Raw genomic sequence first — 24,120 nt, 5'->3', positions numbered from 1 at the left:
ATAATACTTGGAATATGGGAAATTAAGGATGATGGGTTGATGGTGGTGAGGAGCGAAATGTGGCTAAGATCAAGATGTTGGAAGGTTACAAAGTTTGAGAGGTTTTGACTGTTTCTTTTGCTTAATTTGATCTTGGGAGGGGAAGTGCAGGAAAGAAGGTGGTGTTATGGATATGGTTGGAAACCGTTCCGCTGTAGAGACGAAAGTGCCGGTTGTTTGTAAATGACAGTGAGGATGAGCCATATCGCCACCACATTTTATGTGGAGGATTAAGGTGGGAAGGCTTCATAAGAAATCATTACAAAAAGAAAAATGCTTGTTGCAACCGGCTGGTGTAAACGCGCGCAACCGGCACATCTTTTGATAAAAAAGAAGCAGGCTTTTCGTCCACCCACTCTCACCAACTTCACTCGCAACCCGGGCACATGACCTCTCCTCAACCATTTTCACTCTCAGTAGCACATCTTTTGTTTTTCTGTGGTTGATAATCCTGGTTTGCTTTTGGCCGGTTTGTGCTTGACCCTAAGTAATAAGTAGGAAATACAGGGATGTGTGTATTTTAAAGGTTTTGTTTTATGCTTTTGAATGATTGCCTTCGTGCTTGTCCTTGCGTTTTAGTTTCGGTTGGTATTTGGGAAATTTTGGGTGTTCACTGAAATTAATTTGCTATTTCGGAGGAGGGATTTGTTCTGGTTCCTTTTTTTTTTTCTTTTTCTTAGAATTTGTATTCTTTTGGGGTGCTGGATTTTTTTACTCATTTTCTCTGTAATCTAAACCAAGATCCTAGCGGGTAGAATCTGTGCAGCTCCCCAATGCTCTCTCCCTCCCTCCATTGCGTTTCAGAAACCCACTTTGATATGCCCTCACAACACTGTCTTGAGTATTCGCAGCTCCCATTGAGACTAAAAACTAATCAATGATAAAGTTTTCATGTCGTCTGGTTGGAGTCATCTGGGTTTTGGGAGCTGCCTTTGTGGAAGAAAATAAAAGAAGCTTAGGAGAGAAGGAGAAACAAGGTGTGATAGAGTTTAGCGGAAATGAAGTCTGTTGGATTTTTTTTTTTTTTTTTTATAAATCGTCTGACGTGGCATAAAAGTAAATTGGCGATTACACCGCGATTTCTCGCCGGGGTTGTACGTAGAAGAACTGTTACAAAAAAACCTTGAACGTACGTTGGTCTTCAACATCAAAAGGCATTCCGTTGCTCCAAGCCTCCAACCCTCTGGCCACAATAATGGAGATTTTTTTGTATCCGAAAAAACAAAACAATACTTTTTATCTTTTTATTTTTATTTTTATTTTTTTTAAAAAACGTGATTATGGTCATGATATGGGGAAAATATTTAAGATCCCATAAAAGGGCTACTTAATTTAATAGTAATCGTTGAGTCTATTAATCCCAATGGACTGAATTGATCAGTACTTTAATTAGAATGGATGACAAATAATATTACATATCACAAAGCTGGTCTTATAAATTTCTTGTATCGAGTTAGTGCTGATGAATTAGATTCATATATCTTACTAGTTAAGTCACATGATAAACATGAAACCAACGTACGTGTCCCATGACAAAATCTGGAAGCCAAGAGTCTCGATCGAGCAAAATAGACTACAATTAATAGAACTTGGCAACATCTTAGGTTGCAATAAAATCTTGCCAAGACACATGGCAAGATCTTGCTGATACGCCACAAAAAAGGAACAAATGTCCAAGGTTAAAGTTAGGACCATAAATTAAAAGATATGGTAATTTTTCATAGACTTTGCTATATAAATTAATTCTAGATTGCATCTCAAGTACGCCATGTATCATGTGCTGGCTAGCTGCTGACCATAATGGTGAAGCCAGCTAGAGCCTGATCAGAGCCATTTGCCGTCAGAATGATCAACTTGGCTCATGTACAGTATGTATCCAAAGTGACTATTTGCCATATATAATTAATCCACACAGCATCATGATCTGTTGCATGGTGACCACAAATATGCCATCAAGATATATACGTCCATAATATTAAATCAGCCGCGCGCCCTCGTTTGTTTTTTGGTAAGTGGCAGATCCACTAGCCAGGACCAGCCCCTTTATTCCAAAAGTACTCTATATAATCTCCACCACTCCCGTCTTACCCTCATCCACCATCTAGTTTCCAAAAACTGTACGTTTAAGACATTACGTCCGATTACATCGATCTCTATTGTATTAGCTAGCCATGCTAGAAGGAAAAGCAGTTGTTGGAGAGACTGACATGCTCCAAACCACGCAGCAAGATGCTCTTGATCTAGCAGCAAAAGCGCTCGACTTTTTCGATGTCACTGAGGCCACCGAGATCGCCCGCTTCATAAAACAGGTACAGTACTCCTACTACGTACAATTTTTTTTATGTTCTCAACATGTCAATATATTATGAGATGGAGTTTTTGCACTCTATTAATTGATGATGCTATTAATTAATTAGCTCTATCCTGAAACAACGTACTATAACTTTATCAGATCATCAATCATGAACTTTTGAATTATAAGATCCGGTCAACAGATGGTGTTATGATCTGTATAGCTACCTTATCATTTCTGGTTTTTTTTTTTTTTTTTTCAAATATTAAAGTTCTGATGCATAGAGAACCTAGTACTTCTGTCACTGTTATAAATAGTCTTGTACGCACATGCTGTGTTAGAAATCTTTGAGAAAGCCTTTCCTTTTCAAATTACGGCCTGTGTCATTGATTTCTTGTCTTGCTTGGCTAGTGCTAGCTAGCACTCTAGCCTGTGCATATTATAACAAAAACTTAGTCAAAATTGAAATGATTTAGGTGCCACAAAAGCTTTGCAATTGCCTGAAAAATGTCATCAATGGTTCGGTTCATATCTGGGCCGGCAAGACGTTTTCAATTAGTCATGTTTTCAGGCAAGGAAATGCTCCTGCTGACTTTTTGGCCCGAATGACTTCGGATGATTGTGCAGGTTCATGGTCTAAAATGGATCTGGTTCGTCCTCTTTTGAGGGGCTTGATTCGGACAGATAAACTTGGCTTTCCTTATTTAGAAATGCTTTGTAATTGGCTTAATTGGTATAGTTTTGCTTTTCCTAGTTGTTTGTTTTTGCTATTAAAGCTGGGTTGTAGTTGATTGCTCACATTGTTACCACGGTTTCTCAGCCATAAGTGAGCTTCAATAAAATCAGGAGGTGCTGTCCTCCAAGATATATATATATATATATATATATATATATATATATATCTGGGCCGGCAAACCATGACTGCAACTTTCCAAAAGATCCGTGCAAATATATATGGAAGTGCAACCTTCCAAAAGAACCATGAGTATTTTGGCCGAATGATTGGTCTTTTGGAATATTGATTCGGCTTAATTGTATCATGATTGCAGGATTTCGATAAGGCGCATGGACCTGGGTGGCAATGCATTGTTGGGACAGATTTTGGTTCCTTTGTGACCCATTGTTCTGGCTGTTTCATCTATTTTTGCATAGGCAGCCTTGCAATTTTGCTCTTCAGGGGCTCTGCGGGTCCAGAAGCTGAGACAAGCCACTTTGCAGCCTTGGAGACGAAAGCATGATACATATTTTCTTCTTAATTCATTATTGTTCTTCTTGTATAACTTCTTCCGTACGCGCTTAAGTATATATAGAAACAAGAAAGATCTTTAGCCATAATGCAATGGCCACACCCATCTTAATTAACATAATTTGGTCCTGGAAGTTTGATCTGATCAGCCCAATCAAATCAAATCAAATCAAACCTCTTTCATCAACTAATGCACAAAATTAAGAAAGAGAAGTTCCTACAAAGAGAACTAGAAAAAGACAAACCAATGAGTAATATTATATAATTAATTTTTTACTCTACCGGGACACGAATACATGAAGAGTTTACTGCTGGACGATGATTAAAAAATGTGCCACAAGCATTGCACTGGCTATTAATTAAAGCATAAATTTATTGAGTAAAAATTATGCTCAAATATCATGTAAATCACCCACAATTGACCTATTCACTAAAAACGTGAAAAACGTTTGACGTGGCCTATCAATTCAGCAAAGGATTCACTCATCATATCTAATTTTGACCAACATCGATCATTTTTTAATTTCTGATATTGTCCTTCAAATAGTACCAATTCATGGTCATCTTGAAGTAGTGCCATATATGAATTCTGGGTACGTACACTTGATCTTTGCAAGGAAAGTGTAAAAGGTGTTGGCCACAATAGAATATTAATAAAGAAGTCAATATTATGACTGTCCCAAATTTAAATTTCTTTGCTTCAGTCTATCAGATTGAAGATTGTTTGTTGATAGGCAATTTCACTAAGAAATGGCGCGCGCGCGGCTGCAGATTTCTGGGTTTGCCAACAATTAGTTTCAGTACCATGATCCCATTATTATAATCTAATAAGTATCTGATCATCGTGGGAACCAAGAAGCTGGCCAGGTCAATTCCTTTAATGTTCTCCGAACACTAACCCTAGCATTAAAGGAAGAATAACGTACAGATCGAAGCCAGAGTAACTTCACAAATTAAACCATACATTCAGCTTTTGAATGATTTTAATAGTCGAAAAAATCATCTTGATCTGGCTTTGGCGAAGTTAATAAAGCCGTGTAAAGCCGGAGCCTGTCCTCTCCCATGGAAGAACACCGAGAGACAGGCCTCCTCGGCCTAATAAATGACAAAGAGTTTAGCGTTAACCGGTGCTTATACCTCCTCCAGGACAATTGAATTGCCACGGCCGCCCATGTTCTCCATCCGGGCGAGTAATATCTGGCGCTCCTCTTAACCTTCTCGTTCACAAATGTGTAACGAAAGTGCTGCGTGACATATTTCACATCATCCGCTTCCAGCCCAAATGCTTCTGTTGTTTCGATGGTGACTAGTGTTGATGAAGACGGTGGAAGCCTTTCGATAAAGGGTCGTCTGAGGCACCAGGAAAGAAGCTCATCACCACTGAAGTTTCCGGGGCCTAACATGCAGCAACTCTTGACGCCATCTCGAAGAACTTGGCTGCTTTGAAGGTGACCTCTTACTATAAATAGCATTCTTTGAACTGGGTCACCCTCTCTGGTAATCTACATTAAAGGTAATCGGAGTTACGGGGCTTGGTGACCGATCGAGTATTAATTTAAAGGAAGAATATATGCATATATCTTAAAGCAAGTTATTGACAAAACAACAACTTCATGGTTAACTTTACTCCAGCTTCCAATTCTTCTTTCTTTTTAATTTTAGCAGTGTACGTAATTATTCCTATATTCGAATTTATTTTGCAACTTACAGTTTCTCCCTTGGTGAATATGAGGGACTTCACGCGGTCGCATATGTTCTCTAGGACCAGATCATCCATGTGCTGGAACAATGGAACCTGATACAGATTCAACGAAGTTAGCACTTAAACACAATGATCCGCAGCACATGCAATCATTCCCCTTTTTTTTTTTTGTTGGGACCCCTAGCTAATTTCTTTTTACTTGGACTTTTTGTAGAACTAATTAATTAAATCATGTTAAAATTTCAAATCGTGTCCTTTTTTCTTATTTTATTATAAAACTTATATCGATGCCAAATTAACAATATAGTTTTTTGCTGAGGCCTCATTTAGTTTGGGACAATAATTACTCGTAAACCATGCAAGCTCAAGTTCAACAAATCTCGATCAGGTTGATCCATCAGGTAATTAGAAGGGCTTAATTTAGACATGAATAGCTATTATTTCATTTTGTTTTGAGTAATATAATACTAGCTAGCTACAAGTTTAAACCATATAAATGTTACGCAAATTCTTTATAGAAAAGTGAGTTTCAGTAAAAATCATTAATATTACTCAAATAACAATATATATATATATATTTAATTAATCCCTTTAATTAATTAATTAGGTAGGTACCTGTCTAACCAAGTCCAAGCAGAGATGATACTTGATGTCCCTCCTAAGGCCAACGGGGAGATTGCTTATCATCTCGCATTCATCAACACCACGCATAGCCGCCCATCGTTGCCTCTCATAGTTACGAACACGCTGCCTGAACCCCTGAGGCAACCGCCTCTTCTTCATCCACCACTCTATATTCCTCATTTTCAATTGCATTGCTTGTTTCTTCGACGTTGTTGCGTGCAAGAACACCTGCATCCATACCCATAACTATGTATTAATATGAATTCAACAAAAATAATGTTAGATACAGTTATGAGTTGTGTAAGTATTATATACTCATTCTGAAAAATAGTATGATTCACTATTAAAAAATTTATTTTTTTATATGGATCTTATATTTACTCATTTTTTTTAAAGAAATCCACATTATTTATATATTTATAACTGTAAATATTATTTAAAATATTGAATATTGCACGTGTTGATGGGCAAAAAGTTAGCAACTATTTCCCGTTTTAATTTACTCATAAATAGTTTACCTTTCCCTTCCATTTGACATATCATTTATATTGGGCAGTCTGTAATGATTGAAGGATCATGCATTGTGTTAGGGCAATAATTAATGCTTTTGTTTTTGTTTTTATAACACGTATATATATAGATCAGCTGCTTACTGCGCGGTTAAATATTGGTAATGCATTACTCTGTTATATATTAGCTATATAATAAAAAAAATTACCTTGATATTTCCAATTAACATGGTGACCAAAAGGAGTCCACTGGTAAGAACGATGATATTGAAAGCAACCTCTAACCATTCCGTAGTGCTCTCCAAGCTTCCAAAGGTGCTGCTCATAACAAAGAATATTGATTAATGAGCGCGCATGTTTGCGATATTATCAAATTAAAATGTTCGGAAAACAACTGCTTTGACAAACGTGCATGCACTCTCGAAACAAGTTAACATCCATCACATCTGGCAATATAACAATATAACGCACTTGAAAAAGCCATATACATATCATGTCAATGTGATTTGAGAGGGGAAAAATTAAGGCGATGCACTTGAAGCCAAATCCTTACGCCCGTAAAGTCTTACTTTTAAAATTGTTTTATATACATACCACTACTTTAAGATCATCTCTTTAAAAAGTAATGGTTTATACTGCATTTTCCTCACCCGGCCCGAGAAAATTTGATTCTCCATCTTCTTAATCAGCTACCAAACAAAACATGATTAATTGGAAAGGACAAAAAATATGTTCATAGACATATATAATTACTTAAAGCAAATACTCTGAGTTGGAGAACCGATGGAGAAGACAAGTAAAACGGGTAGAAAAATAGTACCTTAGAGTCATTAGGCCCCAAAAGATGGGAAAAAGAATCTTTTCCAAGCGGCTATCGTTGGTAACAATTTGAACAGTCCATTTATAAGCTCCATACTCGTAATTATCGGCGCTTTCTAAGCAAGTAGACCTAGCCTGTTTGTTCTCTGCCCAAGCCAATCTCACTCTCTCTCTCACCATGCTTGTTGTTCCATAGTATATAGGTTCTTTGCAAGATAGCATACTTAACCCACAACCATTTGTTGCTCTGCATTGCTCTTTCAGGCATTTTGTAGCTCTTTGGATTCCCAGCAGGTACCAACATGCTCCCGCCGCCTGATCACATGAGTACACACATATCGTTAATGAAAAATACAGTACTAGTGTTCGTCTAAGTTCTGGTAAAACGCCATGCTCTTTTTGTTTTGAGACAAATGAAAATAAAGGATTTGAATCTTAGAAATCTACTCTGTAATAGTTGTAAATTATAATAATAGACGTTTGGTCCGTAATTAATTAACTCGCACTCGTGTGTGTGTATATATTATATATTAGTTAATTTTGAATGAATATTGGACTGTCATGATGATCATCCAAGGCAAAATCTTAAATTTCTGAGCATACACGAATAAACACGCGTACAGTTGAATATTAGTAATATATAGTTAAACACGAGTTTTGTTACATGGTGAGGCACCTAGGGTCAGGTGACTATTTTCAAGATTCCGACAGAAGATAAACCACAAACTGCATGGCCGATTTGAATCTGACATAAAATATATGTATGAATGTCGATTACTGCTATTTGGTTATGAGATGCAATCGTGAATGGATAAATGTTATACAATTATTTTAAAAAGAGTGAATAAATAAGAATAAAAAAAAATTTAATTTTTTAATAATAAATTTCATCTTCTTTTAAAATAATTATACAATATTTACGTAATATTACTCTTCTGTTATATATCCTTTCGGTATAAGGATTCAAGGTTAGCACGATTCTCCATGCATTAACTTTAATTTATGCCTAAGTGATCATTGTGGCTTGTTCTATTTGGCAACTTTTTCTCAGAGGCTTATAATGACTATTCTCGGCCTTGTGTAAGGCTTTTGTCTTTATGACAACTTTTCTACCTATTATATCTAGGTGTAAGTGATACCTATTTTTCTCCATGCACCACAAAATATCGGAAATGACTAGTAAATGTGCTGTATACAATTATACTGATCTAGAACTATATCTAACAATTTTTCAAAATATAAGACTCGATCAAACGGTAACATGGCATGGCATGCATGCATCCATAGTTAATATTAGCAGGTTAGTAGTTTGAAAGGATCATTTGTCTCCTTTCTCATATATAAGAGATCCTGGAGGAATCTACATGCATGGAGATCCCCACCCCACCTTATCAAAATAATATTAATGAAGATCAGGTTAGTCTTTTTAACTTAAGTTACAACGTTATATATATCCTTGATAGCTAGCTTTAATTATAAAACAAAAATCAATGAAGATAATTTTGTTTATGGTTTTAGCTGATCTGTACGTACGTACTTAAATAGATTCTTCATTTTTTTTTTTTTTTGTCTGCTAACATTAATTCATCTTAACTAATTAATACTCGTAATTAAGTTCTAGGCGCCAGATCAAAGAAATATTATTATAACTTTCGCATAAAACTAAGTGGGATATATATAAAAGAATGAACCGGAAAAGGTAACTTACATGCGAGGCCACAAAATATGCAATCAAGTTGAGGGCTATTCCCCACCAAACTGTTCCAAAAATGTAGCCAGAGAAGTTTTGCATGCGACGTAAGAGGCAGACAGAATGGTATATCTTTGGTAGATACTGGAAAAGAAATATGATCAAGTACACTGTCATCACAATGGTTACTTGCCCTCTTTCCAGCAGCGACGGAATGGCTACCCATAATACCACCTGCGACGATACGTTGATCAGTTTATTTGTTAGTACCAAACAGTAGTACTATAAATTAAGCATATTATATAGTATATATATATATATATATATAACCTTATATACAAATTTTTTAAGGTTATATTAAGTTTGTTCAAATCATAAATCTCTAAAAATTCTTACAATACTTTCGATCGGATTGAACCGCCAAGAGAGTACTGGACAGCTCGACTTGGGCCATGCATGGTGGCCTTGAAATGGCCTAGTACCACAAGACCTGCATCCCTCGTGGATGGTCTTTTTTTTTTTTTTTTTTCTCTCTATTTTTTATACGGTTTATGGTTTTGATTCTTAACGAATTTAAGTTATTACGTTTATTGAATTTTATTTTTAAGATTCTTAATTTCTAATTTACTCTTTAAACTTTAAACTTTTTAATTTTGGAATTATTTCTAAAAATAGTAACTTTTATTTTGTTTTAAATGTTTTAATTTTTTGATATTTTATGCTGCCATGACATGTTAACTAATATTTTTAAATTTTTTAAAAAAGTTTCTGTGTGAATTTATGATGCATGCATGATAGGACGTTATTAATAGATTAATTACAAGTGGCAAAGTTGGGCGCGGAAGCATCAGTTTGAATATGAATATCACATCCTTTTTAATTTTTTCTTGTTTTATCCTAGAGAACAATTTCAAAAGAAGTCAAACCTAAAGATTCATACAATAGTTTTTCAAAAAAATATAACTCTCATGAAAAATATTATATATGATTCTATCACCATCATTTCATATTTTTTAATATGTCATTAACTAATTTATATATAAAAAAAAAAATTCAATCTTTTATTATCCAGTCAACGTTATAAGAAAATGATTAAAATACTTATACTTTAGCCATTAACTTCCGGAACACTGATCAAAGAGATAAACACACAAGTATTTGTTAATTTTTTAAAAGAGAGTGTTACGTTGCCTTTCAATGTATATCAAAATTAATGCTAAGAAATTTGTGTATTATTTTTTTAATATTAAAAAAGATATAAATATACTAACAATAACTTTGAACTATTCAGACAGAGTAGAAGCCCTTTTTTTTAATATAAATATTCTCATCTTCTCTACACACTTCATATCACATTTATTTTTAATTTTATTATTCTTAAATTAATTTAATTTTTTTACTTATCATTTATATATCACATATTTAAACAGAAAAAATAAATAAATAAAATAAAAAGTTATGTGTGGTATTAAGAATGGATGGTGCTACGTCTACTACTCCTAGCTCTCGTTGAAAGCTACCGTTAGGCATAATTGATCTTCTTATTTTTTGTTGTCTTTTTTATATGTGCTTTTTTACACTTTTAAATATTTAAAAAAAATAAAAAAGTCATAATATTATTAAAAAATAATTCCTTAATTACTAAATAAAAATAAAATTTAAGAAAAAATAAAAAATTTCAACAGTAACACTGAGCTGTAAGAACTAGTAGTGAGAGTATCATTTTTTATAATTTTTAGGATAGCACTACAGCCACCACTGGTTCTGCTAGTTATTTCAATGTGTTTTTTTTACTTTTTTTTACATGTATTTTTTTAACAATTTTAATTTTTTTTTTAAAAAATACAACATTATTAAAAAAAAATACTTTCTTAATTATGAGGTAAAAACAAAAATAAAAAAACAAAGCAAAAAAACTAAAAAAAAAAAAAATGACAGTTGGGAGCGGGAGGACTACCATTATCCATTAATAATAGTAGAATTTTTCTTTTTAAAATTCTACGTCCTAAAAACGAGGAAAAGAGACTGGACATCACATGTTCGGAATGGAGTGTGTCAAGGGTACACTGCACTGCATGAATAAAAACAACGAATTGAATGTCATGCACTCGTCATCAGTAGCTCAAACGGAAGCTTACAAAAAAACCCTGAACAGAAATGGAACATATATCGTGTGGCCCAGTGGCTAGCTATGTCTTGAATCCTCTTTGTAATGAAATTAACTGAAGATTAGCGATCATGGTCCAGGACGTACGAAGACAACTATGATAGCTAGTTACCATTTATGAGCTTAATGATCATAGGAGAAAACTTCTAACCTGTGGAAGAGGAAGAATCACAAAGAGATCAAAGAAAAAGCCCTTCTTGGCCTTCAAGTACTGGAGAGCCACGGTGCCAGCACTGGTGTCCCTGAGCCCAGTCGTCGTTCCCGCCACGGCAGAGGACCGGTTTGCCATTTTGAGCTGTAACCACATGTTCCAGACATGCAAGACGTCGGTCATGCACCGGAGCACCGTGACGGTGATGGCGAACCACCCGTCTACGAAGAGGCACATGCAGGTGTCGCTTATGGACAGCGCGTAGAAGAAGAGAGGGTCTACGAAAAGCCCCGTGGCGCAAACTAGAAGGAATACCCTGTTCCATTCTTGAACCCACCTGGCTCTCGGGTCCAAGACCTGCCCCAGTGACCAGCCTCCCCTCCGGCGAGACCCGCACATGAAGTACAAGTTTTTACAGTCACCATGCGAGCTGCTTTCGTTTTCATCCTCCTCCTCTTCTTCTTCTTCATCCAGTTGCTCTTCTTCTTCACTATCGCTGTGGTCGTCATCGGTCATGGAGTGCGTGCGTGAATAAGCACGTGAGATTTCTTGCTCATGGCTAGCCATGGGAAGAGAGAGAGAGCGAGAGAGAGAGAGAGAGAGAGAGCTTTTTTTTACTAGGGAAGTATCGCGCACGGATACTAATTTACAGGATGGGGCTGGCATTAATCAAGTGGCCAAAAGAAACGACACAATAATTGAAGAGGTGGAACTTGCGTGGGAGAGAAAAGGAGATAAAAGTACTAGGTTGATCTAGCTAGCTAGGACGATGACAAATTTTTTTGAATGTACCATAATGTCCTCCGGTTCTGATACTTTCTGCTTAGTTTGAACGTTGAACGTTGAAGTGCTTTGAATTGAAATGATAAAATGTTATTAGAATATTAATTTTTTAATATTATTATTATTTTAAAATTTAAAAAATTAAATTATTTATTATATTTTGTATTAAAATTTAAAAAAATTATAATAATAAATTGAGATGGATTGAATGAATTTGAAATTCAAATCGCCCATTTGAACATCCAATCCATGAAGTATTTAGGACGGACTAATAATTGGCTCTTCACAGGTCGGATTATAGCTTGTACGTACGAACCGGGGTATATTCACTGCATGAATAATTAACCTTATAAACAATATTCTTTTTTATTTTATTATATAAAATGTATTATTTTTTAAAAACTAAAATTAATAGTTAAATGAAAAATAGCACCTCATCGTAATCTAATGAAAGTACTATATATAGTTTGTAGAAATTTTCGTTACTATATATCTCACTTCATATTATAATTAATATTATTCATCACTTTTTTAACTACCATCATTTTCTTATTTTTTAATATAGTGTTAAATGATTAACAAGTTATTTATTATTTTCCACTTATCTATTAATTATTTAACAATATAATATATATAAGGGTAAAATGAATACCATTAATTAAAATTTATACTATGAATAACGTTTTTTTTTAATTAGTTAATACAATCCAAACTGTACTTATAGTTGCTTAATTAATATTTGCACTTTAAGTTTTGGAAGGAAATTAAGCTGGAGTGCACAAGTACTTGCACAGACAATTAAAGCATATTCCCCGTAAAACATTCATCAGTCACGCAAACTTGTACGTACTAGTTAATTCATGTACCTCTCGTGATGACCTAATTCAGCTAGCTCCAGCTTGCAAAATATTGAAAAATACATAAATAGTTTTATGTATGACCTAATTCATGATCAGCTACCTCATATATACAAATTATTGATCTTCTAATTATAACTCATCATCATTGTATATATCACACAATTAATTTCACATATTCAAACCCTGATGATCATATTTAGCACTCATGTATCGCACAACCTCTGCATGCAACTGCAAGATACCTTAGCCAGCCCAAAAAGAAAGAGGCAAGATATATATCAGTATCTCCTTCCTACGCAACATTAATTGATATCGAGATTTTATGAATTGTTAATAAATGTTAAATCCTTCGATCTCTTATAAACAAAATAATCAATTGAATTTTAAGTGCAAATGAAGTCTGGGCGGGTGCAACATGTCGAGGCAGGAGGAGGCCGCCCATGTCAACTTAGCAGCTAGGACGGAAGTACCGTCTGATCGATCTTGCTACCACGAGTGCATGTTTCATTGAGATCGCGCGCGCAAGGGAAAGTTTTACCTGTTCTCGACATGAAAAAGACGCAAAGCCCTACCCATTTTGGCTGATTAGAATGTTTTCAAAGCCTAAACTCCCCAAAACAAAAAGCAGATGGAGACATGATCAGTACGGCAGTTTAATTATGACCTGTGCATGCATGACTTCGATTTTCCACTGAACGCTTTATATATATGTAGCTAGCTAATTAGTTTTCTCCTTTTAAGTAAGTAATTGATCTTTTACCTAAAGTATTATATGATTAATTAATTTAAATATTTTAATTAATTTAATTTCTTTGAACAAATATTAATTTAATTAGCAACTTCTTTCATTAGAAGAAAGTCAGTCCATGACATATAGAAGGAGTACTTTTCACAGTGGGGAGCAGTAGTACTACCATACATAATATATATATATATATATATATATATATATATATATATATGCTAGCCTTTTTTTGAGATTTTTGAGACAATTGGTTTATATTTAAGGATAATGTTTACTAAAATCTCAGAACTTCGTAGTCCTGTCTCTTATTCATTTTTTATCCCGTTTTTAAAACCCCAAATTCATCTCTAGTACTAGTTAATTTTGGTGAAAAATTGCGGACAGCCATTAATTCTCTACTTTAGCAGTACCGTCATTTTTCCGGCCATCTGCATGCAATGCTCATGCATGTATGGGTACGTTGTGTACTAAATTAGCACCACAGAGAAACCATTTATATAAAAGCAGTTCAGCTTGAATCCATTGAGAAGCACCACTGTATAAATAAATAAAATAAATAAATAAATAAATAAAAATTAAAAAAAGAAGAGAAAAAAAGAAGCAAGCTTGAATCCATTGAATATGGAAAATGTGACAATATTAGTACTCTAATATATAGATAAAAAAATCTATACAACCTCTTACTATTTATATAATTTCTATGCATTATATTTTTTTAATTTTTATTATTTTTTCTTTTATTAAATATTTAATATATAAATAATGAATAAAAAAATTGAATTATTTTTTAAAAAAATTAAAAATTAAAAAAAATATATGATGCGAGGAGGTATTACTCATATTTTGAGATATTAAGCACCGCGCGAATTCCAGGATGGGTCTGGGAGATAAAAGGAGGAACGCGTGTTTTAGTAGAGAGATAAGAAAGGTGCAGTGAGAGATTGACATTGAGATAAAAGGAGGAACGCGTGTTTTAGTAGAGAGATAAGAAAGGTGCAGTGAGAGATTGACATTAATTATGTGTATCATTCTTGTTCTGCCTTTTCACATCCCACGATGCTAAGATAAGAGGTAAAAACCACGTACGCCAAAAGGAGGGCGGGCCCAAATCACGCAGTGTCATTTAGAGGAGCCACTAAAGGGTTTTTGGCTCCATTTGCCAGAGCATTAAATACGACCTTTTGGGGTGGAAAGCTGAGCTCTGAAACGTGGAAATCATGGAAGACATATACTCTTACTGAATTATCATTTGTATACGATAATCAAATTCTCCATCTTGTTAATGTCACCATGGGAAATTATCATGCATGGTGGTATTTTTTTCGTGAGATGGTTTGAGAGCTCTGAAAAACTATAACATGTTTGGATAAGCCTAACAAATCGCACCGGCCGTCTTTTCAAACTTAATACAACAAAGTGTATTTCGGGGAGTCAAGGGAGGGCGAGAGAGAGAGAGATTATGATCAGAATGTGTAGGGCAATATTGAGGGTAAGTTGGAAAAGGACTGCAGGGGGATGTGATCTGATTCACATGAAATAAGGTTGAAAAACTGAGGTTCGATGCAGCTTCGTTGTCTTTGTTTGTTTGCTCATCAATTATCATGCACGTACAAATGCATTTGCTTTGCTTTACGGTTTTAGTTTATGGGTATGCCTGACCGGTGGAGGCCCTTTAGCCACGTCACGAACTCGTACATCACGAACTCGTACATCACGTACATATATTAATTCATATAGGTCCATAACTTCTAGGTTTTACAAACATGGAACCTCTGACCTGTCTCGATCCCTCGGCCTGCACAAACAATATTATATATTGTACGCATTATTCCTACAGTGATAGAAAAGAAGAAAACAGCATTCGTGAATTAACATACCAACCAAAAGTCTCTATACAACGACGACGTCCAGTGAAGAGTCATGATTAATTGTCTTGATCAGCTTTCAACTATTGCATACACAAAAACTATAAGGGGCTCGATAATCAATATTGGTCCAGTGGAGCAACAGCCAAATCAATGTATAGTCACATGCCTGGCCGTACGTGTAACTCTACCTTCTGATCACCTAATACGGTCACATTTTTACTTAATTAAGCAAGCACCATCGCCAGCTTCCGTACTCACCTTAGACATTTGACGTTGTTCTCTTTTCTTGAACTCATTCCAATATACTTTTTGTGTCGTTAGATTCGATCTATGTGTTCATCGATCGTCCAACGACGTAAGAGGATACTTTTAATGCAGTATATAAAAAATAAATATTTATGACGAGAATATCGTGATTTTGACAAACAATAACGGACAATAAAAAAAATACACAATTTTTTGTAGTGACGACTTCATGCTTCGCTAGCTATGAATATATATATATATATATGTAGAGCTGTGTTAATATCTAAAATCTGTTGAATTATCAACAAAATGCACTATAAGAAAAATGGACTTTTATAACCATTTAATTTCGGCGAAAAGAATATTTATGATCAAAACAGACTCATTTTAACTCTAAATAGTCATTTCGCTGGAATTAACTGGCCACAAATAAGTAATTTTCTTGTAGTGATGTAAATAAGAATTGTTTTTCGTTTAGAAAAACAGTGCTATTAGGAATCATTATATAAATTATATTCCTGGTTCAAGAGCTAGCCATGCGTATATGCATTAACAATGTGATGAGATCAATTAGCATTATTAGTTTTTTTTTTTTTTTAAACACATTATTAGTTTAATAGGTAGATGTGATCAATTAGCATTATTATTATTAATTATATATGTACGTTCCAAGAAGGTGTCGCGAAACTCGTGATCAGAGTACGTACTATATCTTCCACCATTTATTAATCTTCGGATGATCAATATTTGTACGAAATAAAAATTTAAAAGTTATTAAACACATTCGCGATCGCTTCGGTAGAATAAAAAAATAATTGAATAGTAACGCAGATCGTAACCTTTTGACTCACGGGGCGCCCAAAAAAAAGGATGGAAAGGAAGTATTTATTTATAACAGACAAATGATATTTGTAATTGTATGTAAATTTTTAAAAAGTAGATAAATTTAAGACATGTATGAAAAACTATTTTTTAATGATGAATTTTATTTTTTTTTAAAATAAGTATGTAAAATTTACACATTTTAAAATTGTATCTAGCATTACTATTTAGAATAGAATAAGGTTTGTTGATGCTCTAAATATACTATAATCTTTTTGTATTACATTGTTGTCCTAATTGTACATTAATAATCATAAAGGCTAATTATCATGTAGATCTCCAATAATATATATATATATATATATATATATATAGTTCTGATTGAGAAACCACTTATAATGAGCACGAACGCAAATTAGTGCCATCATGTATTAATGTAGTAGTAGATTGAGGCCACTTAGGAAAAGCTAAAGGACCAGTACATGACCGAAAGCCGGGTTGCAGTTTCCTTCCTAATGCAGCCAACGTGTTTTTGTGTTGTTTGGCATCGCATTCCCATTATTAATGTTGTTACTACACTTGATGAGGAATTAGAAGCTCATCAGCTTTTATATCCGTACACCTATCTTGATGGAAAGTTTCCATGCCGTCGTTCCATCCAACCTTAATTCCAGGAGTACTAAAGTACTACCTTTTTTTAGAAATAGTGTTGGTTTGTATTTAGAGATGAGATAAAATAGTTTTAGATAAAAGATAAAAGTTAAAAAAATAAGATTTGAAAAAGTTGAATTGCTTATTATATTTTGTGTGAGAATTTGAAAATATTGTAATGATAAGATGAGATGAGATGAGATATGATGAAATACTTTCTGAATCCAAACGGAGCCTAAGTAATATTGAGAGATTAATACTTGATATAGTTTTAGGATGTCCAAGTCCAGTGTAATATTCCTTTTGGAAAAAAAAAAAAAAAAGTAGAATCCAATATTAGAAATATGATTTTTTAATATGGATCCTAGATTTATCATTTTTTTTTTAAATATACGTTGCACATACTAGAATTGTAATATCATTTCTCTAATATATAAGGTCAATCAAAAGTTATCCTTTCTTCTTCTTACTTTTCCTCCAAGAGCCAGACTGGTAACCAGTTGCCTGCGATTTATTACAAATGGCATATGTATTTATTGTAATAAATAACATGTTACGCACCAACTTGTAAACAATGTGATAGGACAAAAATATCACACGTTCAAAAAGTCATAATTTCTAGTAGTTACTGGGGACCGAAATTCGAATCCCTGCTCGTCTCCTTGGAGTGGGGAGCGGATTGAAATGTAATTGTCGAATGATATTCGTTTGAAAAAGAAAAACCACAGCGATTGCGGAGATCATATTGAGCCCACGAAGCCCAACATAAACACATATTTCATGGACCGAACCCCGCTTGGTAGAAACAGACTAACCGATCCAGGGCCCGGAGGTCGCTGGATGCATTTTTTAAGACTGAAACGTGCGGCTGGTAGTTTTGAAATGGGTATGTCCTTTCAAAAATAAAAAAATAAACGTAACAAATCGCATCTCAAATGAATGAAAAGCCACCAAAGGTGCTAGACCAGTTGGTAAAGGGCAAAAGGTTAAGATATCGTTCTTTCCTTTCTTGTCTAAGGTTATATATAGGTTTGAAACGGTTTATCTTAGTAAAACTTGTAAAACAAAATCTTGAGTGCCTTTGCATGTTGGCATCTTGGTCGTGTGGTTGTGTTGACGGGCTGCTTCACTCGGAATTAGTAGCCATGACTCAAACCTAGCTAACATGCTGTAGCGAGTGGGGCCCTTATGATCACACTCAGTGGGAGAAGCTACAATGGCTGCCCCTCCCCTCTCTTTTGAAGGAAAAAAAAAATGAATGAAAAGCAGTGCTCAAAACCATATATATTCCTAGTTCAAATTCAAATTTGGGGCACAAGTTTACTCTGAATATAACTCTAAAAGAAATACTATTGGTGCACATGTTTTGTTTATGATGTCTTTCATTTTATATCGCTAATTTTGAACTAGGGTATGTGACAACTGAAATAAAATAGCCACCATAGATATGGAAAGGAGTGATTAAACCTAGATCCCCATTAAATACTAAATTGGCAAATCGTTGAAATGTATAGAGCCAATAGTACGTTTGTCATTAAACTCTTTCCCCTTCTTATGCAACGACAGGAAATTGATCTCATTCCAAACTTCACGCTCCAATATGTAAGTCCTGTCCACCTGAGGAATATTCAAAATAAGCGAATTAAAATATGTTTAATCAACTTATATATAGTCATGTAATAAACATGAGAATATATTGTAGAGATTGAGTTTGCCATTATCCAATATATATATATATATATATATATATATACATATATATATTATCTAAGACAGATAATTAAAGCTATGAAATTTTTACTTATATCATAAGTTTAAACTGATGAGAAGGCTGAGTAGATTGTATTACTATAATTTGTATTGTGTAAATAAACAGAAGAAGGACATGACCATACTTGGAGGTGGAGATTGTAAACGGCCGTTCCTCCAAAGGAGACGACCGAAGAAGCATTTAACAGTAGGAACCCATCCTTCTCTAAATCAAACAAGATCTCAGTTAACGGACTCTTTTGAAGCTTATAAGTGGATATCTGAACCATAACTTCTGTATCATTAAGCCAATTTGCCGATACGGCATGAGATGAAGAGATTCCAGCTATAGTACTCTTTCTATGAATATTTCCTTGATTATTTTGTTGATCTCCTTGCGGCTTAGAACTAGAAATCCTCGAGAGAAGAGCTTCCTTCTTTTGGATCAATCCTTCCACTTGCTGTTGTAAATCTGGGATGTATTTGACCACACGTGAAACTGTGGCCGGAGTACTTAATTTTTTCTGTATCAAACGTCAGATGTTAAGAAGAATGAATTATTTGCGAAGAAGTTGACAATTAAGCTTGTAATTATAGGAAAATAAATAAATATACCAAGTGGGTTTTACAATATTTATTAGTGCAAATATGGATTTTTGGAGTTGCAAAAAATATTTAGTAAATACTACTAGACTCATCTATGTCTACCGCTTTTATTAGTAAGGCTCTCAAATCTAAATAAAAACCTAGAGATCTTGTTCATCCTTAGAATACCGAGAATATTATATACGAAAGAAAAATGAAAACAAAGTAGTACTGGAAGAGAGGTTTGAGTACCTCTTGATCAGCAGCAGGAAGTAATGAACGCAGAGTGGAGTACAAAGTATTGATCTTCTTGCGACGATCACGCTCGCTAGCATTGTGGTCAAGCTTCTTAAACGTGGTGATGGTGGGCATGAGCTCGCTGCTCATTGAGGTGGATGGCGTGGAGCGATTGAGCTGGACTCGTACTTTTGTGGACCCAGATGGATCAGGGCAGTGAACCAAAGATTCAGATGCTGCAATATTAATGTCTGAGTTGATCGTGTAGCTTTTACGCTCATGGCTTTTGGGATCCTGATGATGATCAAGATCAGGCCATGCCATTGTTGAAAAGGGAATTGGCGGCGGTGATTCTAACATGATAGTATTACTCATCCAGTCGCTTTGTCTGGTGGCCGCACCGGCACTTTAATCTTTAATTTGTGTTGTTCTTGGAAATTATGGAGGGGACCATGGAAGGTTTATATATAGAAACAGCCATAATATTTTCGTGTTTAAATTAATACAAGTACTAATATTTGATAACTTCATCTTCCCCGGGAGGGAGTGAGGGAAGGAGTTGACGTTGACAAGTGAACCAAAGAGAGAGAGAGAGAGAGAGATGATGTAAGATTGAAATGATGTTATTCGCGCGACAAATATTTTGTTACTATATGTGAAAGATTCCACATTTGTTTATATGTATCAGAAGTTCTTTTAAATCATTATTTATTATGTCATACTCCACATTTTATAAAAAATTTCTATATACTGTAAAAAATATCTCCACGCTATGAAAAAAAAAATATAGATGTAAAATATGAAAGTGAATAATAATTGATATATAAAATTCATCTATATGTATATATATAGTTGATGTCTAAGGGTGCAATTATCTTTCAATCTAACCACTGTCCATTGTGATGATTCTTCTAGCTAGAGAGATCATCAGAGATATTTAATTGACATCTATGCATCTCAACCCATAGGGCCATAACACATGCACTACTTCATCTTTTTATAAAATGTCATGTTATTAAAATCTAATTTTGTTGATGTGACATTTTGTAATAAGATGAGAAATATAATATACAAAGTTTTAAGTTTTGTTTTGGTAATTACTTTAAGTTGATACTGAAATAAAATGAATACCAATATATATTGATAAACAATTACTTGTGTATATATAGACATATTATATATATATATGTATGTGAATATGTGTATCTACTAGGCATACAGTAATTGTATGAGCGAGTGATGATCTGTGATGATGGCATGCAACCTAAGCTTTTATATATGATACCTTTGTCAAAATTGAACATATTTGTATCATAAGCCTCTCGTTAGTTGCCTCATTAGTTATTTAAATTGATTTATAATTAAATAAACTTTATATTGTTAGTCATACGTATATATACATATGTCTTTACAAAGGAAGACGTGGCCGGATAGAGAACAGTTAAAACAACCGATCGAGGTCTATCTGCGTGCTCAGACTAGATGGATGGAGGTTTATATTTGCTTTTCTTAAATAATTTAAGAAAAGTACATCGATGGTTTTGGCATCGGTTTCAGCGCAAAACTGAGACTCCACTGACGTCTGTCATGAGAGCTCAACACCAGTCGAAACCGCTCGATTGGGGAGAGAAAACCGATATTATCGGTCTCGACATGGCGCAGTTCGATTTTTCGGTCTACCGTCGATGTCTCTATGATGGAGGAGGGATGCCGCGTCCATTGTCAAGTGAGAGTAGAAGCTTAAGGTTTAGGGTTGCAGAGGAAGGGGTTGCAGAGAAAGGAAAAGACGCGAGAAATAAGAAGAAGAGGGGGGGGAGTGTTTAATGAAACTTAATTCAAAACGACGCCATTTGGTTTAAAAACAAACGATTTCGTTCTATTTGTTTTTTTTTTTTAAGTTTCACTTTTAAAAACGACGTCGTTTCATTCATTTAATTGAAACGGCATCGTTTAATATACATATATTCAAAATAAAAAAAGCGTAGGCCGGTTCAGCGGTTTCTTAGGGGCTTAAACCGGCACCGAACCACCGACGTCAGTTTTCCCTCAAATACTCTCGCCCGTTGACCGGTTCTTCATCGGTTTCAGCTGGTTCCTGAATCTGACTGCCGATTCGTGTCGGAGACAGTCAGTCCGGCCGGTTCCTATACAGCCTTACTTAAATTTTCCAAAAAATTATCAGTTTGCGCGATGATTTCATAGGCTATCATGATCATCTCCATCTTCGTGATCAAAAGAATCTAGTTCTAACAAAATAATTATAATGTAGATAAATGATATTTTTAGTCAAACGTCGGTATTCATTTTGATAAAAATAAATAAATATAAAATTTATATAAAAAAATTTAAATTTTTAATAATAAATCTCATGCACACTTTTTTTTTTTTAAAAACATATCACAACCATGACTCTATCTAAGTAACAACTACGAGACATGATTCAAATATCTGTTTGGTTGACAGTTTAGATGAAATAAAATGAGATATTTTGAATAATAGTTAAGTAAAATATTATTAAATATAATTTTTTAGTACTATTTTAATTTTAAAATTTAAAAAATTAAATTATTTATTATATTTTTATATAAAAATTTGTAAAAATTATAGTGATAAGATGAGATTAATAAAGAGATTTGTGTCCAAACCGAGCTAATCATTAGAAGCAAATGATTTGATTGAATTGATTATAATATTGTTACATTAAATTAAAGACGCCATTAATTATTTATTGGGGCATCATCACGAGTACTACTGACCCCGTCCGTCAAAGTAAGAAGCTAAATATAAATTAAAAAAATTGTACCATTGACAAACTTCCAATTGGTTCGATCGCATGCAAGGGGTGGATTTGCTAGTCAACAATACATGCAATTTCCGATTGGATTGTTTGCATGGGTTCGATATTTCAAATATATATTTATATATACCTACCTACCTATAATTTAACTCATCATATTCGAGTCAGGGATACGTCATCATGACTACTATTTGGGATGGCATATTTCATGATTTCCATCTCAAATTATTATATCACGAGTCATGCATTCCAAATTAGAGAGCAAACTTTCTTGTATATATCACTACCTTAGTATTTACTTAGTTTGGTTCTTAAATCACTATCAACTCATCATTACAATTTTTTTAAATTTTAATACAAAATATAATAAATAATTTAATTTTTTTAAATTCTAAAATAATAATAATATTAAAAAATAATATTCTAATAATATTTTATCATCTCAACTTAACTCAATTCAATATTCAAACACAACATAATATGCATGAATATATTGATAAGTAAAATGATCACGAAAGCATCTCCTGTTTTGCAAATGAAACAGATATCCAAATCCTCGATCAATTCATGCCGGTCTTTAGATTTTCTTGTGAATTTTTATTTATACATATATAGCAGTAATAAAGAAAAGACCTTGTAAATTTGTAATTAGGCGCTCATGTATTTGTTATTTTCTTCTTTTGGCAATATTTTCTCCATATATATATATATATATATATATAAACGATTAGCGTATTACGTACTAAGCCTTCCTCTAATCTTGTCATCTTTCAGGCCAGGAGGTTCGAATTAAATGGATTATATATTAATGTACTATATTGAACAGCTTGTTAAGATAAGAAATTTTTAAGAAAATTAAGGGTTTGTGTTGAAAGAAAAATGGCTTGGTTTTGATAATTATATTATTACGTCTGAGATTACATAATGATGAGATCAGCTGGTTACTAGAGACATGATATATTCCTTTCCATTGGACAAAAAAATAAAAGAATGAATGATTTTGTACAATACGAAAGCGTGACTCATTGCTGAAATCATTCGTATGTATGTGTGAGTTAGAAAATGGAAATGATACTAAGAGTGTATCCATGAGAAAATTAGAAATGTTTAACTATAGACAAATGATATATAAATTGACACGATTTGATGTAGTATGTTAGTTTATAAAATTATTTTAATTGTAAAATAAATCCAACGTATTATTTAAAATCATATCAATTTATCAATTTATATTTATAGAATTTTTTACGATCCTAGCTATACCGCGTTCAAATCCCTGTATCTGTAACAGTACAGCAACCACAATGGATTAATACTTTCTATGCACATGTTCATGTTCAAAGGGTGCATTTGACCATGAATATTCATTTTTAAGGTGAAGCATTTTGGCTACTGAACCCAAAAAGTCCCTTCTGGCACCTGTCAAGTTGGGTGTGTTTGGGCAATGAAAGTATTATTTTTTATTTTATTATTATTATTTATTTATTTTATTATTTTTTTTTTTTATCTATTTTTTATTATTATTTAATATTTTATT

The 24,120-nt window shown here is 33.8% G+C and overlaps 3 protein-coding genes across 3 annotated transcripts; 1 reads left to right on the top strand and 2 right to left on the bottom strand.

Annotated features, from left to right (window-relative positions):
* Positions 1-771: 771 nt before the first annotated feature.
* On the bottom strand, positions 772-20,252 carry LOC121237432 (transcription factor bHLH101-like). Its single transcript, XM_041134167.1, has 4 exons — positions 19,802-20,252; positions 19,111-19,488; positions 18,656-18,832; positions 772-783 (listed from the first exon to the last, which is right to left on the bottom strand). The coding sequence occupies exons 1-3, from the start codon at positions 20,159-20,161 to the stop codon at positions 18,701-18,703; spliced, it is 870 nt and encodes a 289-aa protein (XP_040990101.1). The 5' UTR covers positions 20,162-20,252; the 3' UTR covers positions 772-783; positions 18,656-18,700.
* On the top strand, positions 2,126-3,659 carry LOC121237434 (dynein light chain 2, cytoplasmic-like). The gene is made up of 2 exons (XM_041134168.1): positions 2,126-2,348; positions 3,382-3,659. The coding sequence occupies exons 1-2, from the start codon at positions 2,211-2,213 to the stop codon at positions 3,568-3,570; spliced, it is 327 nt and encodes a 108-aa protein (XP_040990102.1). The 5' UTR covers positions 2,126-2,210; the 3' UTR covers positions 3,571-3,659.
* LOC121237431 (cyclic nucleotide-gated ion channel 4-like) lies at positions 4,374-11,933 on the bottom strand. Its single transcript, XM_041134166.1, has 7 exons — positions 11,241-11,933; positions 8,941-9,156; positions 7,234-7,547; positions 6,623-6,731; positions 5,896-6,132; positions 5,287-5,373; positions 4,374-5,080 (listed from the first exon to the last, which is right to left on the bottom strand). The coding sequence occupies exons 1-7, from the start codon at positions 11,904-11,906 to the stop codon at positions 4,562-4,564; spliced, it is 2,148 nt and encodes a 715-aa protein (XP_040990100.1). The 5' UTR covers positions 11,907-11,933; the 3' UTR covers positions 4,374-4,561.
* Positions 20,253-24,120: the final 3,868 nt, after the last annotated feature.

This window comes from Juglans microcarpa x Juglans regia, chromosome 6S, assembly GCF_004785595.1.
Source record: "Juglans microcarpa x Juglans regia isolate MS1-56 chromosome 6S, Jm3101_v1.0, whole genome shotgun sequence".
Taxonomy (NCBI): Eukaryota; Viridiplantae; Streptophyta; class Magnoliopsida; order Fagales; family Juglandaceae; genus Juglans; species Juglans microcarpa x Juglans regia.
The sequence above is the reverse complement of the archived record's forward strand: the minus strand, read 5'-3'. Positions and strand labels throughout refer to the sequence as shown.

Excerpts from the sequence above, each read along its gene's own strand:
- LOC121237434 (XM_041134168.1), top strand. The coding sequence starts at position 2,211 with ATGCTAGAAGGAAAAGCAGTTGTTGGAGAGACTGACATGCTCCAAACC. Across the intron at positions 2,349-3,381 it reads TCGCCCGCTTCATAAAACAG|GATTTCGATAAGGCGCATGG; the intron begins GTACAGTACTCC and ends TCATGATTGCAG.
- LOC121237431 (XM_041134166.1), bottom strand. The coding sequence starts at position 11,906 with ATGCCAGCCCCATCCTGTAAATTAGTATCCGTGCGCGATACTTCCCTA. Across the intron at positions 6,133-6,622 it reads TGTTAATTGGAAATATCAAG|GTGTTCTTGCACGCAACAAC; the intron begins GTAATTTTTTTT and ends GTATGGATGCAG. Across the intron at positions 5,081-5,286 it reads TATTCACCAAGGGAGAAACT|ATTACCAGAGAGGGTGACCC; the intron begins GTAAGTTGCAAA and ends CCTTTAATGTAG.
- LOC121237432 (XM_041134167.1), bottom strand. The coding sequence starts at position 20,161 with ATGAGTAATACTATCATGTTAGAATCACCGCCGCCAATTCCCTTTTCA. Across the intron at positions 19,489-19,801 it reads TTCCTGCTGCTGATCAAGAG|AAAAAATTAAGTACTCCGGC; the intron begins GTACTCAAACCT and ends CGTTTGATACAG. Across the intron at positions 18,833-19,110 it reads TTTACAATCTCCACCTCCAA|GTGGACAGGACTTACATATT; the intron begins GTATGGTCATGT and ends AATATTCCTCAG.